This window comes from Myripristis murdjan, chromosome 4, assembly GCF_902150065.1.
Source record: "Myripristis murdjan chromosome 4, fMyrMur1.1, whole genome shotgun sequence".
Classification (NCBI taxonomy): Eukaryota; Metazoa; Chordata; class Actinopteri; order Holocentriformes; family Holocentridae; genus Myripristis; species Myripristis murdjan.
This window is the reverse complement of record NC_043983.1, coordinates 32,461,874-32,481,065: the sequence shown is the minus strand read 5'-3', so window position 1 is coordinate 32,481,065 and position 19,192 is coordinate 32,461,874. Positions and strand designations below refer to the sequence as shown.

The following is a 19,192-nucleotide window of genomic DNA, read 5'->3' as shown; positions in this document are numbered from 1 at the left end:
AAATAAACTGACGAAAGACGAAAATTAGAGACATTTTCTCCTTATTTTTAGTTTATTTTAGCAAGTTCTGTAAATACAGTTTCAGTCAGTTACTGTTTTTTGGTAAGGCCTAGTTTTTATTTTTGTTTCGTTTATCATAAGCTTCCATCAGTTCATTAAAGCCGTCATCGCTGCGCCGCAGGTTTCTGTCTGCAGAAGCTGTCGACAAAACTTGCAGATGATGCAGGACCACAGAGTCTCTGATTGGTCCGCTTTGTGCTGTCGCTGTATTTTTCGGAGTGGATTTTGACGGGAGTGAATGATCGCCTCTCCCCAACCAGCTGGAGCTCAGGAGGTTTGAAAATAAGTGCTGATGTTTCCAACTCATCCCCAAATTATTCCGAGATGTCCCCAAATTCATTGTCAGGGTGAGAAATATCCCAAAACATCGGCCTGTGTTTATCTGCGATTTGTTAGTGCATTAGTATGAATAAAATCTTGACGCTGCTGCCCCAATGCAGAAGTAGGAATTAACCTTCAAGCTCCATTGTTTGTGCAGCTAAAACAGTAAAACCAGAAACACACTGTGAAGTAAGTCACCAATCCCTGTTTTCTATGTGTGGTAATGTGTGTGATGGTGGAATTTATTTTCATCTTGCATGCCGTGTGTGTGTGTATGAGTGTATTTGCTGGGTTTTAAATGAGTGTTTGTGCTGAAACAGAACGGCTCCAGTGAGAAGAGGGAGGTCAGACAGTTCCAGTTCATGGCCTGGCCTGACCACGGCGTGCCTGAGTATCCCACCCCAACACTGGCCTTTCTGCGCAGAGTGAAGGCCTGCAACCCCCCAGACGCCGGGCCCATGGTGGTCCACTGCAGGTACGCCGCCCGTCACATGACCAAGACCTGAGCCTTACCGACACCGAGTCAAGACCACACCGATTCCACCCCCATTTCTCTTATAAAAACTTTATTTAGGAACATTATCAAGGAGAGTAAAACATTATAATACAGTAATACAAAGTGATGCGTGTTCTCAGTGACAGAAGGCAATCCATTTGGCTCATTACAGCAGGTAGAATGAAACCAAAGTGCTATTACAAACATGTTACTGCTGCTAAATGATGAGCTCCCCCGCACCTCCACATCAGCCACTGATGGGGAAATTACACAGCATTTATCCTAATTGATCTGTATGCAGTGATATGCTCTTCATAAACAGAGGCATTGGTCTATAGAGCACAGAAAAACAGAAAAAAAATGGAAAATAAATGGAAAATGTTACAACAAATTGTGCTGTTATGTTAAGAAAATCAGATCTGTGACTGAAATGAATGAAGCAACATGTGTCACTGCTGCTCTGTGATGCTTGTGGTCCAATGGTGGCATGTCAGTATGAATCTTAACAAGGTGTTATTACTCTGCACCTGGAAATTAGTCTGAAAAATAAATAGGTGCAACATGTGTAACAGTAGCACATTTTTAAAACTGATACATACCAAGTAATAAGCCAATCACATTAACAATACATAAACCAGACAGCGCTCAGGCAGGTGACTTTATCACACCCACGAGTTCGTCTGCATGGCCTGGTCTAACGAGTTGTTTTGATCGATGCTTGTTGCATTTGGTTTGGTTGGTTTCAACACGACTCAAATAAAAGTGGACCACAGCACGTAAACCAAAGTGACAAGCTTAATGTTCATGTGTGGCAGCACGTTAGCCATCTTTAAATAAAGATAACAAAACAAAACAATGAAAATCTGTTCTTCCGCTGTTTCTCACAGCACCTGAATGCAGCAGAAAAGCAGCAGGCAGCAAAGCAGGCCTGATGAGTTATGATATGAACCTTCACGTTTATTACAGCCGTCTTCCTTTTGTCCGCGCATCAAAGGAAGATCAAAGCGCTTGGGGAGATTTATGAAACAAAATGTGATTGACTGTTTTACTCTGATCGATGACGATGATGATACCAGCCTCACTTCAACCGAGCCGCTCCAGAGTTCACCAGTTCACCAGTTCACCAGGGCTCGATTCACCCGGACTTAACACAACTTGTGTGAAAGCAACATTAGTGATGTCACTGCAGGTGTGGTCTTGACCGGTCATGAAATAAAATTCTGGGTCCTCTTTGTCTGGGACCAAGACGAGGCCGACTAAAAACGGGTTAATTCCAAGCTGAGAGCGAGACGTTCAGAATGTGGACTTTAGACCAAGAGCGATGTCAAGCGCCACGTCGCTGCCAGTGAACGTGGCAGGAAGACGTAGAAAAGGAAAACAAACGGCCTTTACCCAGGCTTTTGGTAAAAGTAGATTATTGCTCAGTATTGCTCTGATGTGCAGTTATAAAGCATTTCCTGTTAGAGCTGCACTCTGCAGTTCACACACGAGATCATTATATGAAATTCCTGCTTAGTGCAGCTTTAAATATACTTAAATATCACAGGAGGCTTGCTGCTACACAGCGCTCCGTCTTTAATACTTTGACCTCGATGAATTAAAGAGCCTGCATGGAGTCACTTTGAGCTCTTTTCTGCTTTCTTTACTCCTCTGGAAGACGGAGCGGCTGAGGCTTGTTACCACAGATTTCTGAGCTTCCCAAATTCGCTGACATGACACTGCACACAACAGCTTTCACTTCCAAATTACACAAGAAAATGCATCATGTAGGAATTTTTATTTGAAGTCATGAGTATGATCTGACCAGATTTTGTATAAAATAAAGATTAAAAAAAAAAAACAAAAAACATTTTCTCAGGTGTGACAACAGGTGACAAATGCAGCTGAGTAAAAAAAGAATATTTGAAGTACGGAGGGATAAATACATGGTGTTCTCTAAATGGAATTATTCAAGCATGTACATGTATGTTTACACCCAAATACACTTGAAGAATTAAAGCACTTGCTGTGGGTAGTTTCTACCCTGGAATACACACATAAACACACATGATAAATCACAATATGCATGAAAGCAATTGAAGTTATTCAAATGACACAAGATATTTTGCATTTTGCTGCTCCGTGGCCCAGCCTGGCCTTAGAAAGACTACAGCAGAGCAGGTAAAGGGTGAAAACAGGATTGCAAAAAAATCATCAAGTCACTCAGCCTCATCTTCAGTGTTGTTGTTGTTGTTTGTTTGTTTTTTTCAGGCATGGTAAAAAAAAAAAAAAAAAAATCTGCCAGTGGGATGAGATAATCCCACTTGTTTCCAGAGTTTTCTTGAAGCAAGTGTCATTTTCTTGATCCCAGTGGGACGATCTGCCGTGTTTCAACAGATTTAAACTTGTTCCCAGAAAAAATTCATGAAACACATCAAACCGCATTAGAAACAAGTGGGATTTTCTCATCCCACTGGCAGATTTTTTTTACTTGTTCAAAAAAAAAAAAAACATGATTTAAACACTAAATACGAGAGTAAATGTCTGGTGAAAATGAAGATTTTTGCCACACTCCTCCCCACTGTTTTGTAGATGTTATTAGAGTGCAGCTGCGAGCTCCTGTGTGGTCACATGTTAACTTTGTGCTCTGGCAGTGCCGGTGTGGGCCGGACGGGCTGCTTCATCGTCATCGAAGCCATGCTAGAGAGGATGAAACACGAGAAGTCCGTGGACATTTACGGCCACGTGACGTGTATGCGAGCCCAGAGGAACTACATGGTCCAGACGGAGGACCAGTACATCTTCATCCACGAGGCGCTGATGGAGGCCGCAACATGCGGCAACACAGAGGTCCCCGCCCGCAACCTGTACGCCCACATCCAGAAACTGACCCAGATCCCTCCCGGAGACACCGTCACCGCCATGGAGCTGGAGTTCAAGGTAACAGGCCCGCCGGTCGCCGCATGTGTTTGGTGTGAGTCGGAGTAGCTCAGGAAAAGTCTGCCTGACTGAACGAAGCGCCAGGAAGCGAGGCGAGAGGAGGGATTCTCATCTTCAGTCTGTAGAACAGAGATGAATTCGCTCTCAGAGGAGGAGCATCCTGCTTTGAGAGCTTATCTTCAGAGCTTCAGATGAGAGGCTGAAGGAGCGGGAGAGAGGAAGAAAGGCAGAGGGGAAGAGAGCGATAGAGAGAAGGAGGGCTGGGAGAAGCTGGCTGCCTGACAGCCTAAAGATAAAGCTTCATCGGGGTGGGTAGTTGACATGGGGTCGGCCACGGCGCTCCACTGTACTCGGCTGCTCCAGTGGTCCCCGTGCTCGCTCCCTGCTGAGTGACACCGACCCGATTTAAACAGCCCCACCTTGGGGGGCTTGCCACAACCCAAATTATGTTGCTCTAACTTGTTCAAGCAAGCAATATGGCTGTAAATCCTGACCGAGCATAATTAGGTTTTGATCCTCGGCTCACTGCAAATTTGTTTTGCAAGCAGTTCTCAAATTGACACTTGCTCTTGCAGTGCAGAGGAATCACATTAGGACCTGTCAGCAGAGCTGGCAGAAAAACCTCTCTCATTTGGGATATGGCTTTTAAAAGTTTTGTTCTCTTTGGTTTGATATTCGCTGGCACAGCCCTGTCTATCGCAGTTCACAGTCATCTCAAATTTGTGTGGGTTTGTTTTGACTCCTCGGTGTCTGTGTGGCATTCTCAGAATTGGTTTTAACGCAGAGTGGCACCGGGCTTTTATTTGAAGTCCGAGAACAAAGGGGATCAGCTCAAAGTGCATCATTTTCATGCATCAATAAGAGTGTTAGCTTCCCGTGCCCTCTAACAACTTTGTTCATACACCAGCGCGCCGCGAAGATTGGTTGTATTAGCACTTGAAAGGATCGGAGGGAGACTGAGGAGACGGTGGGCGTTGTTGTTAAGCCGCAGCACCGTCACCTCTGGGCGAAGGATCGGGTGTCTGTCGAGCAGCAGAGCCAGACGTGTCCTCATTCTGTCCACAGAAACTGGCCAACTCTAAAGCACATACCTCAAGATTCATCAGTGCCAACCTGCCGTGTAACAAATTCAAGAACCGACTGGTGAACATCATGCCTTTCGAGTCCACCCGTGTCTGCCTGCAGCCAATCAGAGGAGTCGAGGGCTCCGACTACATCAACGCCAGTTTCATTGATGGATACAGGTAAGCGCATTTAATTATACGGCCACACTAAGAAATGCACAGGGCCAAAATAGGCAGGAGGATAAAATATGAAATGTACAGTGAAAAATATGGATCGGGGGCTGCTGTGGAAAACAAAATCCGCTCATCCTGTTGCACCTCTAATGAGCAAGGAGTGAACCTTTTCTCTTGTGGCTGACAGGAGCGAATTATGGGCTGACATGGAGTCCAGTGTTTCACCGCCTCCCTTCCCTTTGCTATGTCAGTTGTCAAAACAAATTGGGTCTTATTGGCAGGGCTGTTCATTCTCTCACATTTTTCCTTCCTGTAAATGAGTAGCCTGTTTTGTGATAGGTGACAAGGCAGAGAAATAAACTGATTACTCCATATGTTTCCGTGAGTCTCCCCTCTCCTTTTTTTTTTTTTTTAACCACACATATCAGGTCAGTCAGTTGATCAGTCACCTGACACTTAGCCCGTGTGATGAATAAAAACAAAATTAATGTCTGTGTCTCTTTAATGAAGCAGACGCTTGGAAAACTTCATTGCAGTTCTCCGAGGTCTTAAAGCGAGCAAGGTCTTTTGTACCAAAGTGGGGCGATATCTTCTCCTGATAAGGTTACCGGGGAGCAAACGGGCTCTTAAGAGACAGAATAATCGTAAGATTTGTGTTCATCCTGGTCCGAGTTACATGACAGGCTGTGGCAGAAAAACAGAATCTAACAAGGAGCAGCAGAGATGGTCCAAACAAAGAATACCTCGGGGACGATATTAAAAGTTCACTGAGAAATACACAGATTCAGCTAAATCATAAAGGTCAGAGTGTCAAACTTACACACGTATGGCAAAGCCTTGAGGAATCTCTTCTCACTGACAGTCTTATAGTTGTGAATTTTCTTTTAATTATCGTTTCGTTCAAGTCCTTTCGTCTCACCTTCAGTGTTAAAACCTTGTTTTTCTTCAGACAACGTGAAAAATCTGCCAGTGCGATGAGATAATCCCACTTGTTTCCAGCGCTAGTCAACGTTGTTTCCAGAATTTTCTTAAATCAAGTGTCTTTTTCTTGATCCTAGTGGGCCGATGTGCCTTATTCTGCCTCGTTTTAACATATTTTATACTTGTTCCCAGAAATATTCATGTCAAGCTGCACTGGCAACAAGTAGGATTATCTCATCATCCCACCAGTAGATTTTTTTTTCTACCTTGATTGAAGATTTTATGGCTGAATATGAGGAGATTTTTCGAGTGTTTAACAGTCCCAAAATTTTGCTGGACTTTTTGTGAAAAACTCCCACAGGCTTTGTCTTTGTATGCAACAGGACAGACTGATCATCCGACGGGTGATCTTGCTCTCTTGCAGACTCGCTCTGAGTTGGCAGCGCTGATACAGATGATTCACCAATCTGTGACAAGCCACTTTTTGCATTGGCTCATCACCAATCTCCGATCAGCGATTTAAATGATGCTCCCCCTGGGTTACAGTCCCTCGTCACTGCTAGTCAGGCGCTGAGCTGTTCCTCTCACCTCGTATTCACACACACCGTCAAAGTCTCATTAATGTGTGTAAGCTGTACAGCTGCTGTGGGTAATTCGTGCATGGGAAAAAAAAATGTTGGCAAATATTTTAGCTACAACTGCAACGAGCTAGAAAAGCAGTTCTGCCTAAGAGGTGTGGAAATTAAGTTTAGTCAGTGCTAACGAAACATTACGGCAAACAGGCTGCGGTGAAGCTGAGAGACAGCCAACCTACCGGAACGTGGCAATGTTCTTATGTTTCAGAAAGGGCTCTGAGAGAGACGGCCTTTATTTCTTTGAATGTACGTGACAGCACGAGTGCAAGAGGGAGAGGGAGAGAGAGAGAGAGAGAGAGAGAGAGTCGGCCCGGTTTGCTGATTTAGCTCCACATGCTGGAACTCAGTGCTGACATTGTCCCACGTCAGATAAATAGCTAATCTCAGACCTCCCAGAGAAGCTTCTCCTCTCTGAAAATGTAAACACTCACTGGAATGCTTCATGATGCAATTGCATTATAAGGGATTGGCGAACGATATAAAACCCTTTTGCCCGTGACGAGGATGGGTTCGCTTTGTTCTCAACTGCAGGCACCTAATGAAGTCCCCTGGGCCCCGTCCACCCCCCCAACTAAGGGAGGAGGGGGAAGGAGGCAGGGGTGTCCTGTAATTCCTCTCTAATTCCTGTAGCAGTAATTAAGGGTGGATTGAGATACAGCGAGCTCCAGCGGTCTGTGAGCCAGGTCTTTAAAGCGAGGAGAGTGGATTAGGGTGGCTTAGGGTGAAGAGAATGAACATGATTAGGACCATTAGAGGAGGTGTCCAGCGACCTCTATGTATATGAGCTGTAGTAATTCACCTCATCTGCTGTCCATGGTGATGCAAGATAGGAAATCAGACAGCAAGCTTACACTAGAATATCATTACCTCTGGATAAGAGAGGGCTACAACAGAATGGAGGCACAGTTTAAACCGCTGACGACCTTGCAATGGCACTCCGTTTTATGGTTTCCCTCAGAAGAGCCGCGATTAACTCTGACTCAGATTGGAAAGTGAGTAATGTTCAGCAGTGCATCTGATCATAAGCCAAGGCTTTTCTAGTGGGATGCAAATGCATAAATGTGCATTTATTAACATCCAGGATGTGACCCACAAGAAAACGCTACCGGTCACATTTTCCTCCAGAATCACTCTGCAGTCTCAGGCCACATCGCTGGAGATCCAACAGAATACAGCAGAAGGTTTAGGCTTCAACGTTTATATTCAGCTGTTGTATTAGAAAGTATATCAAAATAACAGTTTCAGTGCTGCAAGTTGCATCAGAGCCAACCCTCAGACCAAAACAGGCACAGACATGGAACCTTAACCAAAATTGCCTTCAAACACCACTGGTTTGAAAAAAAAAAAAAAAAAAAGAAAGATAGATGGAGAGCTGATGTGCACAGATAACATAAATACACAGAATGTGTGCAGCACTGGCAGTGACACTCACATGTCATGCACTCAGGCTTGTGAGAATCACTGAGGCGCTCTGCTGCACGGCTGAACACTGCCCCCTAGCGGCCATGTGCTGTAACTTCTCACATGGATTGCCCAAAGCTGGGCTGAGCAGCTTGGACGGCATCTGTCATCTTAACAGTGCCGTGTAAAAGGTTCAGTGTTCAAGCAAAGCCCGTGGAAATGTCAGTACACACATTAACCAGCAGCTGATTCATCAAGTTTACGTTAAAGGGGGCATCTAAAATTAAATGTTTAATACTTTAAGAATACATTGAGCTGCAGTGAGCTGCCATTGCATGGAAGTTGACACTGTTTACACAGCGAGTTTAGCAATGTGTTTTGGCTGACATAAATTGTTATGAAAGAAATTATGCATCAATGGAAGTAGCCTTAGATTGACTTGGTTATATGAGGATTGGGTCTTAAAGTGAAAAAATATATGTTTAATATTTTGGTGGTTGTTTTTTTTACCACTATATAATTGTGACATATGTGTAATCCCACTTATTACAGGTGCTTCAGTGTTTCAGGAATTTTTAAGGGACCAAGTATAAACCTGTTGAAACAAGGCAGATAAGCCCACCAGGATCAAGAAAATGACAATTGATTCAAGAAAATTCAGACCAGCAGTGCACAAAAGTGGGATTATTTCATCCCAACAGCATTTTTTTCTCACTTTTTAAAAGAAAAATAGGATTTTAACACTTATTATTACACCAAATTACTTGTTAAGCTGGACATGAGGAGTGACAACCATATGAAAAAAAAAAAAAAACAATCTCTGTTCCTATTTGCAGGCAACAGAAAGCATACATGGCCACCCAGGGCCCGTTACCCGAGACCACAGAGGACTTCTGGAGAATGTTATGGGAGCACAACTCCACCATCGTAGTCATGCTCACCAAACTCCGTGAGATGGGACGGGTAATACACACATCCATTATCGTCCAGATACTCTGGGTTCTCGCTGGTCATGGACTCTCTGGAACATCATGGAATTTAGACCAATCTATTCCTGTCAGGAAGGGATTTTAAACATGTCATTTTTCAAGATTCAACATGTCATTTTTCAGCTCCCCTCAAACATTCTTTACACTGAAGGGTTTTTACTCTAACTGGAGTGGAAACCAGACTGAAAAAAAACATTAACAAATCAGGCAAGGGAGACCATTTTTAGGCAGTGGAGTACTGGTGTAACGATTTTGTACCGAAACTGAAAGCTGTGCTTCTGTTCAGTTCAGCGAACCGTACATGTGTGCTGAACTATGAGTTCTTCTTTCTCCACCAGTTCTTTTTTGAGCTCAATGCAAAATTACATCAAACACATTCATGATGTAAAACAACCAGCTCTGCTTTTGATTAATGATAGCAAGGCCAGGCTGCACAACCTTTAGAGGACACTGACCCATTCCGCTTGTTGTGGTGAATTGTTGGCTTATTTTTAAATGAAAGAACTTCAATTCTGAGTCAGGTCGATTCAAACTGAACCACAGCCTAAAAATGGAGATGCAAACCAAACCGTTAACACCTCTACCATGGAAATGCTCCAGCTTAAAGGGTTAATTCACCTGTTTTGAGAAATTTGCAAAACTAAAATGCACATATTACTACCAAGTGTACATGAATGATAGTTCCACCCAAATCACTTTGTACAACTATTTTTCCTGCTATCAACAGCCAGAAAGAAAAGTCCCAGCACAGAGAGATGAAACAGCCCAAGAAAAATACTCTACTGTTGATAACCTTTTATGCCATTTCAGGCTATAAAAATTCTGCTTTACATCATCAAACTCAAACTTTGTTTATTTAACAGTTAGAGTGGATTAAGGTGGTTATTTTTAAATTGTTGCTGCTAATGTTAGCCAGGAGGAACCATAACCGCCATAAAGTCAGGAGGCCAACCATCGGCATTTACAGCATCCAGCCATTATTCAGCAAACAGTAACAATGACAGGAAGATAGCACCTCTGATACTGGGTGAACTGCCCCTTTAACGGTGCATTATGCTGCTGTTGATTGACTCAACTGACAAAAAACATGGAGTGCACACGTTATTCATAGGCTCAGTCATGAAAACTATGTAAAGTCAACCATCAAATTAAATGCTTGTTCTAAGGTTTTTAATCTTCATTTCAGTGGACCCTCACCAGTTTTACGAAGTGCACCTTTAATTTTGGAATGTTTGGAATGTTATGGAAAAGTCAGGGAATTTTCATCAGGGCCACACTGGGATCCATCTCACACAAAAACAAGCACACATCCCATTATTATTTTTTAGTGCTGTATATTGTAATGTATACAGCATATTTGTACTTCAGGTGTTTTTATTTCAAAGGTTTTTATGTGCATGACAGATTTTGACCCTGATTCATCCCTCCACTCTGTAGGAAAAGTGCCATCAGTACTGGCCTGCTGAGCGCTCCGCTCGGTACCAGTACTTTGTTGTGGACCCCATGGCCGAGTACAACATGCCTCAGTACATCCTGAGAGAGTTCAAGGTCACAGACGCCAGGGTAAGTTCTCCTCGCCGGTGTTTAACTGCAGTTACAAAAGACAGCGGCAGGCCAGCAGGTTCAGCCGAGGTCATTTCTGTTGGGAAGCGGAACGTACGCCACGGTTAGACTTGTCTTTTCAGCCTGGGATGCGGTCCGGCTCATGGGATCACAGTGCAAGCAAAATCCAATCTAGCACCGTTCAAATCTGCCCAGTGAGGTGGTGTGATCAGAGGATAAAAGTCACATTGAGGAGACAAGTGTAGCAGCGGCAGCAGAGAGCAATCTGTTGTCCTGTGTGATGTCGCCAAGGGCAAATAATCCATTTGTTGTTTTCATTTCTTCTTCTAAAACTACTAAATCAGAATAAATATATGAAAAAATTAAAAATATCACATGAATAAAGAAAGAAAGAACTAAGAAAGAAATTCACTGCAAAAACGCAAAATCTTACCAAGATTATTTGTCTTATTTCAAGTCAAAAATGTCTTATTTCTAGTCAAAATATCTCATTACACTTAAAATAAGACATGATCAGCTCAGAAGTAAATTGTTTTTAGACAATTTTCACTTGTTTCAAGTGAAAATTTACTTGAAACCAGTGAAAATTTGCTTGTTTCATTGGCAAAATTTGCCAGTGGAAAAAGTGAAAATTCACTTGAAATAAGTGAAAATGAGCTAGAAACAAGAACCAAATTTTGCCAATGAAACAAGCAAATTTTCACTTGAAACAAGAGACAATTGTCTAAAAACAAGTTACTTCTGAGGTGATCATGTCTTATTTTAAGTGTAATGAGATATTTTGACTAGTAATAAGACATTTTTGACTTGAAATAAGACAAATAATCTTGGTAAGATTTTGAGTTTTTGCAGTGTTAAAATAATGGGAACATGACAAAGGGTCCTATATTACCAAGGTCCTATGTTTGCATGTTCCAGTGTTTCCTAGGTCCTATTTTCCAGGATACTATGTTCCCAGTCCTATGTTCCCAGGGTTTTATATTCTCAAAGTCCCACGTTCCAAGGGCCCTATGTCCCCAAGGTTCTATGTTCCCACAGTTCTTCATTCCCAGGGTCAGATGTTTCCTAGGTCTGATGTTCATAGGGGCATAAAAAAAAATCTGTTCCCAAGGTCCTATGTTCCCAGGGTCTTATGTTCCCAGGACCCAATGTTTCTTAGATCCTATGTTCCCAAGGTCCTATGTTCCCAGGGTCTTATGTTCCCAAGGTCCTGTATTCCCAGAGTCCCATGTTCCCATGGTCCTACGTTCCCAGGGTTCGATGTTTCCTAGGTCCAATGTTCACAGGGTTGTATGTTCTCAAAGTCCTATGTTCCCAAGGTCTTATGTTCCCAGGGTTTCATGTTCTCAGAGTCCCATGTTCCCAGGGTCCTATGTTTTGAAGGGCCCTATGTCCCCAAAGTCCTATGTTCCCAAGGTCTTACGTTCCCAGGACCCATTGTTTCCTAGATCCTATGATCCCAAGGTCCTATGTTCTCAGGGTCCTATGTTCCTATGGCCCTGTGTTCCCAGGGTCATATGCTCTTGTCAAAGGGATTTTCTGTTCCCCAGCAGAGCCAGCATGCAAAAACATAAAATTATACCCGTTGGTTTTGTTGTGTTTAAAAAAAAAAAAAATCTGGATAACATTTATGTCATATTTTAACTTGAAATGGGTCAAAGTGGATTTGGACACAACAAGAGGGTTAATGTGTGTTAACAGAATAATAAACTGGGGAACATAGGACCATAGGACCAGATACCAAATAGAGCCAAATAGAGTTCAATCTCAGTATCTAGTTTTCTCTCAGTTAAGGACGACCAGTATTCTCGGCTGGTCTTTCTCAGACGGCCTGTCAAAAAAATTTAAAAATCAAGTCATTTTTGTTCCACTTGCACTGTTTCAGAGGTCATCTGTGCTTTAATTTCATTTCATTTAGTCGACTGCAGTTCCCGAAGTCAAAAGTCAGTCTCACATCTGCAGCCTCTTCACAAGGCAGCAGCTAGGATTTTAACTTGTGTCGCACAAAGAGACAACGTGTCCTCAATTTCATCATCGCTCCACTAGTTCCAACTCTTTTACAACATTAAATTGGGAATTTTGGTGATGATATTTAAAGCACATCAAAGTGTTTACTTGCAGCTTCATTAAAGACCTTTAAGTTTCCAATGAGCTGCAGCCCTTCTGACTTTCTCTCTGAATAGACTCAAAGACCAAAGGCGATATTTTGACTTAAATAAATAAAACAGCAAAGTGTTCACTAAAGGTTGGTTGGATATCTCATTTGAGCAATAAGCATCATGGCATTTAAAGACTCATTTAACATAACTTTATTCTTATTCGAGAAAGCTGCACTGGTGTTACACTAAATGAATCTTTAAATGTCATGATAATTATTGCTCAAATGAGTGCTCGGACTAACATGTAGCTTATTTAGTTTATTTTGTTTATGTCTACAGAGTCTTGATTAGTGGGGCACCTCTATCTTCAGTGCGAAAGCTACACGAAAAATGAGATATTTACAGTTTTGGATGTCCTGCTGAGGAGTTTATACTGATAAATCAATCTCAGCTCTAATCTCACATCCTTGTTGCTCCTCTAAAGGAAGCCCTTACAACATTAGTGATGGTAAAATGAACCATTCTCAGTGTAACAATACCTTTGTGTCAGCATTTCATTTTCAGTATGACTTCAGTGTGGCACATTAACATTTTTCCACCCTCAGCAGCCATCTGTGCAGCTCGGTCTGCATGGATGGTTCTTACTCTGAGTAACAGACTTCGGCTGAGTTGTTTTCAGACGTGTTAGTCATTTGCTGCCTGCATTTCCCTGTCGGCTCCTCAGGATGGTCAGTCAAGGACCATCAGGCAGTTTCAGTTCACCGACTGGCCGGAGCAAGGTGTGCCAAAAACCGGGGAGGGCTTCATCGACTTCATTGGCCAAGTTCATAAAACCAAGGAGCAGTTCGGGCAAGATGGACCAATCACTGTGCACTGCAGGTAACTGTGTGTATCTGTGTGTGTGTGTGTGTGTGTGTGTGTGTGTGTGTGTGTGCGCATAATGATCCATGAACGACATGAATCTACAGAACAGGTACCTTCAATGCCTCAACCTACACAGCAAAAAAGCTCTTAAACAGTCTTAAAAAGTCATTAAGGCTCATATTCAGTGATAAACAGCTGCAAAAAATCTCCCAGTCAGATGAGATAATCCTTCTAGTTTCCAATGCAGTTTCATGTGTTTCAGGATTTTTTTCTGGGAACAGGTATACATTTGTTAAAACAAAGCATAAAAAGGCAGATCAGCCCACTGGGATGAAGAAAAGGTCAGTTGATTAAAATAAATCCTGGAAACAAGTTGATTAGCATTGGAAACAAGTGGGATTATCTCATCCCACTGGTGGATTTTGAACCTTCTCTGCAGACGAATGATTTTAAGACTAAATATAAGCTGGAGACTTTTTGCAGTGTAGCATCAGAATCCAGTTCATGTAACTCTAGCTGAGCGTGATGTGCGTACTCTTTGATGTAACTGACCTTCTCACACTCACACTTCAGATGAAATTAAAGTCAGGTTTGTTTTTACCGCCCTTCACCGCAAGCATGTCCCAGAGGAGTTTAAAGGAGAATGAGCCTAGCCAGGTTGAACTAATCAACAAAAATGATGCAAAATAAAACAGAGCACTAGGAAAGACATACTACTGCCTGGTCCAGCCCAGCCTGCCTGGCAGCACCGATCTCAGACCTGCGTGAAGACAAGGAAACACTCCCAAGGAAAACATTGCAAAAAAAAAAAAAATGGTAGAAACCTTGGACAGGCCAGTTTGATGAGGGATCCTCCAACAGGGCAGCTGAAATTGACACGACTAAACAATTAAATGGACAACATGGATGATGATAACGACATAAAAAAACAGATCAGACAAGGAGAAATAAAAGTTTTTTCCTCGCCACTGTCACCCTGTGCTTGCTCTTGGGGAAGATTTTTGTCCATGGCTTTGGCCAATATCTGTTGGGTTTCTGTAAAGCACCTCGAATAACTTTTGTTATGATTCGACACTCTGCAAATAAAATAGAAATTGAAACTGAATTGAAATTGATTTGGCTGAGAGATAAGGGTTTTGGCTTAGCTCGGCTGCCAGGTAGAATCGCTGAGACAGGTGTCTGAAAGAGAGGAACGAGCTTAAGTAGAATACAAATGAGCTGTAATTTTCCACCACCCACGTTCAGATTATGTTGTTCTCACCTGGCCAACCGGGCTGAGCAAACCAGAGTTGAAATGAACTGTCCCTCACACTCTCGATATCAACCAAACCAGCCCTCAGATCACACCAAGAAATTATTTTTATTTTATTTATTTTATTCAATTTATAAAGGACAGTGTGCACTTTCATTAGCTATTCAAAGGAATAAAAAGATGAGTGCACCAGATTTAGCAAGAAAGCTAATTTCCATCCGTAGTCCTTACAAATAACATTAAAACAATCAACACAGTAAAACAAACATTAAAATAATCAACACAGTAAAACAAACATTAAAACGATTAACACAGTAAAACAAACAGATCTGCACCTATCACATACCAATACACACAACATAAGCACTACAGGCAGGCCATACATACATAAATAAACAACCTAACCATTCCTAATGTAAAGTGCAGTGTAAAAAAGTTAGGTAGTAGAAATTATTATTGCATACTTAAAGTGCCAATGTAGAATACTGTAAACCTATTAGCATTATAATGTAAAGTGCCATTGCAGAATATTAAAGACATGAGGTTATTGGTATCATCAAATGTGATTGCAGATATTTTAAATACCAACCATGGTAGTTCAGAACTACGGAGTTACAATGAGGAAATACCAACAATGGTAATAGACAAATACAAGATGGTTCTTGTAAGGTAACACATATAATAGTTAGAAAAACAAAACAAAACAAAAAAACAAACAAAAAAAAAAACATTACTGATTTCCACACATGTAGCAAGGCGATTTGCACGTTAGAGGATATCACAGCTACATTGTTTTTCCTTAGAAACATCTGATGCATGTTTGAAAAATACCTGTCATAATTGTCATACACAATTTTCAAAACGGTAGTTCACCAAGGTTGCCAGAGTCCAGAGTGTCAGTGTGTGAACTTGTGTACTTGTGTATATGGATGTGCATAAGTTGGTGTATATGTGAGCAGCAGAGGCACACCGATTGGGGCATTTTGGGGGCTGATAACAATAATGTTCTTTTGCAGTAAAAAAAAAAAAATGTCACAAGGAATTATCAAATTTGGTAACCATATTGCTGTAATAAAGGGTTCAATTTCAAGCTGAGCTCTTTGCTGCATGTCATCCCTTCTCTCGCTCTGAAAAAAACAGATCATTAATAGAAGATATGCACTGGAGGCTTGATATTTTACAGCTGAATAATACCTACCACAATCTGGTGCATCATCTGCTCAGCTGTGATTGGCTGCTCAGACAAACTGTTTAATGCTCACACTGGTTATAAATGATCTCAGATGCTCTTAGTGCAATATGTACTTTGTCTTTTTTGCACATCAGCCAACGTAAACACTATAATACTACACTGTAATAAGCTAATAGTGTTCATATGTGTGTAGCATACATAGTATTTGGTAATGACAGTCTCCTTGTGTGTGTGTGTGTGTGTGTGTGTGTGTGTGTGTGTGTTGCAGTGCCGGTGTGGGTCGGACCGGTGTGTTCATCACGCTGAGCATCGTGCTGGAGAGGATGAGGTACGAGGGCGTGGTCGACCTCTTCCAGACCGTCAAGACTCTGAGAACTCAGAGACCAGCCATGGTGCAGACGGAGGTAGGACTCACCTGACGAGGCCAACCTGTCAGGACGAGGGCAGACCGCTTCAGATTATAATCCTGTCACCACTGCACAATACTGCCTTCATTTCTTTTAAATATCAAAAAATGTATATATCAGTTCATGTGTAACATTTTGTCTATGATTTCAACTAATCTAACTGATCTTGTTTGTCTGTCTTTATCACAGTTGCCCACAGTCGTAATTACACATGTAATATATATGTTACTTGATAGTTTTATATTTTTTTCTGTTGCCTCAGGAATAGATGAAAATTAGCCTTTTAGGCTTTCTCTGGCTCATGTACAATTTTCTTTTCTTGTAACTGTTGATTAATATGTTCTGTCCCTGATAGCTACAGCTATAAATTAATAAATGCATGAATAAATAAATACATAAATACATACATAAATACATAAAGAGCTACTATGAAGATGCAAGATGCATGCATTGGAAAGTGCAGAATTTTTTTTTAATTAGTATATTTTTGGATTAAAAAAATACTTTATAAAATGAAGAAAAAAAATAAAAGTAATAAAATGATATAAAATATGTTTTAAAAATCCAAAATAAAAACAAATTATATATACACTATGCATACAAAATATCAAAATATAATTTAAAAAATATATATAATGCATATACTGTACATTAATAGATAGATAGATAGATAGATAGATAGATAGATAGATAGTATTTAAAAAAAAAAAAAAAAAAAAAGCTCTAAAATCACTACTTTGGCCATGAAAAAAACACTTATGCCTTAACACTTATGACTTACTTGTAAATTTGCATAAATTGCCTAAACACTCAGAATCGATAAAAGCATCTCTCTGTCTAGACAACGAGTCCTCGCCTTTTGAAAACTGTAGCAGCAACTTTTAAATACTTTTGATAGGAATGAATTTCATTTTGGCCTCAGACTTTTAGCTGCTGATGAGAAATGAACAAATGGAAGGTGTGTGTGGAGAAACACTGACAGGGTGATGTTGTTGTTGTTGTTGTTGCGCTCGCTGCAGGATCAGTACCAGCTGTGCTACCGGGCTGCCCTGGAGTACCTGGGAAGCTTTGATCACTATGCAACATAACCCCACCTGCAGAGGAGTCGGGTGTCCCTCTGAGCCATATCCACTCTGCTCCATCAGTCCCGAGGAGCCGGGACCCGCAGGACTGATGAGGAGGTGATGCCAGGAGGACGCAGGGGAGGTGACAGGAGAGGAGAAGAGGAACGACAGCACATCTCTGCCTGGATGGGCTCCTCCTGGACTCGTACCACGAACCTGCTCTGGACCCGACGCCAAAACCTCCCCAAACCGCCCCTTGCCCCCCGCCCCGCCCCCGCCAGACTGTCAGTATGCCTCATCCTCATTCTCTGACTGAATACTCCCATTTCTCCCTGATTTCTGCCTCCTCCTACTAGCAAAAATTATTTTTTTCTGCTCTTTTCATTTATATGCATTATTACTATGTTGCTATGAATATTTAGAATTTATTTTGTAATCATTTACACTGGTTATTATACGTCTTAATGGGTCTTATTTTGAAATTTACTTATCTTCTTTTTTATTTTATTTTATTTTATTTTTTGTATTAGCACAAAGGACATGTATTTTCAACATGCTCCGAGTTATTAATACTGGAGAGCGCCTACTCAGAGCTGCTAATGATTTTATTTTCTACCATAGATATGATATTATAATGTTATCATTACTCAGTTGGTCTTCTTTAGTGGGACATGTGGGACAAAGTTTTACAAGTCTTTCGACTTCCTGTCTTGATATCCAACAGAATGATTATATCTACCAAACAGATCAAACAAATAAACAGATAAAGTTTGTGAACTATTAAATAAACCTATGGCTATAAACACGCATAGACTATTGACATTTGAAAAGCTACTTCCATGTACAGATTCTGAGTTTCTTGTCCATAACTGTTGAGTAATTTTTCTCAATGCCTGTTGTTCAAAGACCTTCAGACTCACAGCAAAAGAAATATTAAACTCCTGGGAAGGCTGTGTGTCCTGCAGGAGCAGCAGCACAGCTGTCATCTCCCTCGCTGACATGGACTCAGGTACAGTAGACGAAACACAAACAGCCTGTTATCTCCAAATTTCAGGAAATGAGCACAATGCCTTAAAATGCAAATATGTGCTGCTGCGAGCGTGAAAAGGTGAGAGGAATACGTTTTCCCACCGTGAAACGAGTATGTGAAGGAGACGCGGTGCTGAGGGTGTGGTGAAATGTGTGGAGGTCAGGTGTGTGTGTGTGTGTGTGTGTGTGTGTGTGTGTATATACCAAGGAAAGTCATGTTCTGTTGTTTCTGCTATGTCGGTTATGCTCTAATGTTTTCGCATTTAGAAGAAAAGAAGGTAGAAAATCTCGGAAGTAACTGAGCAAAATATGTTTAGGTCCCAGCACAGGCCTGATTTCATACCCACAAACTAACAACAGGCAACCAACATAAAATCAAAACCAAACACAGGAGACTGTGGTTCGTCTGGTTTTCTGGTTTGCAATGCAGCCAGAAGAAACAGAAAAGTTTTCACCGTGTTAGCTGGCATTTCCTCTGGAATAAGGTGCTGAGGGAAGACAACGTTCATTTTGTTATCCTTAAAGAAGAATTTCATGTGATCGGGTACATATGGAAGACATTTAAAACACGAGTGACATGAAGTTGCACACATCTGCTTCTTTCCATCAATTAAACGACCTGCTAAAGCCTGTAGTTCTGATCTTACGCAGCAGAAGACGCCTGACGCCTCGCCTCACGCAAAACTTCAGTTTTCAACAATGATGTGTTGCAGCATTTTCTCATCTTGTGCATTCTTCAAAT

The 19,192-nt window shown here is 41.5% G+C and overlaps 1 protein-coding gene across 5 annotated transcripts in view; it reads left to right on the top strand.

The window, feature by feature from the left end:
- Nucleotides 1–18,865, top strand: part of ptprfa (protein tyrosine phosphatase receptor type Fa) — a 424,230-nt gene extending 405,365 nt beyond the window's left edge. For all 5 annotated transcript variants that reach the window (XM_030049234.1, XM_030049233.1, XM_030049237.1 and 2 more), the window contains 8 exons: nt 702–856; nt 3,511–3,796; nt 4,862–5,040; nt 8,828–8,954; nt 10,418–10,543; nt 13,367–13,521; nt 16,219–16,354; nt 17,377–18,865. In XM_030049234.1, coding sequence (XP_029905094.1) covers nt 702–856; nt 3,511–3,796; nt 4,862–5,040; nt 8,828–8,954; nt 10,418–10,543; nt 13,367–13,521; nt 16,219–16,354; nt 17,377–17,445 — 1,233 coding nt within the window. In that variant the 3' untranslated portion in view covers nt 17,446–18,865. The remainder of the gene's footprint in view (nt 1–701; nt 857–3,510; nt 3,797–4,861; nt 5,041–8,827; nt 8,955–10,417; nt 10,544–13,366; nt 13,522–16,218; nt 16,355–17,376) is intronic.
- The last annotated feature ends 327 nt before the right edge of the window (nt 18,866–19,192 follow it).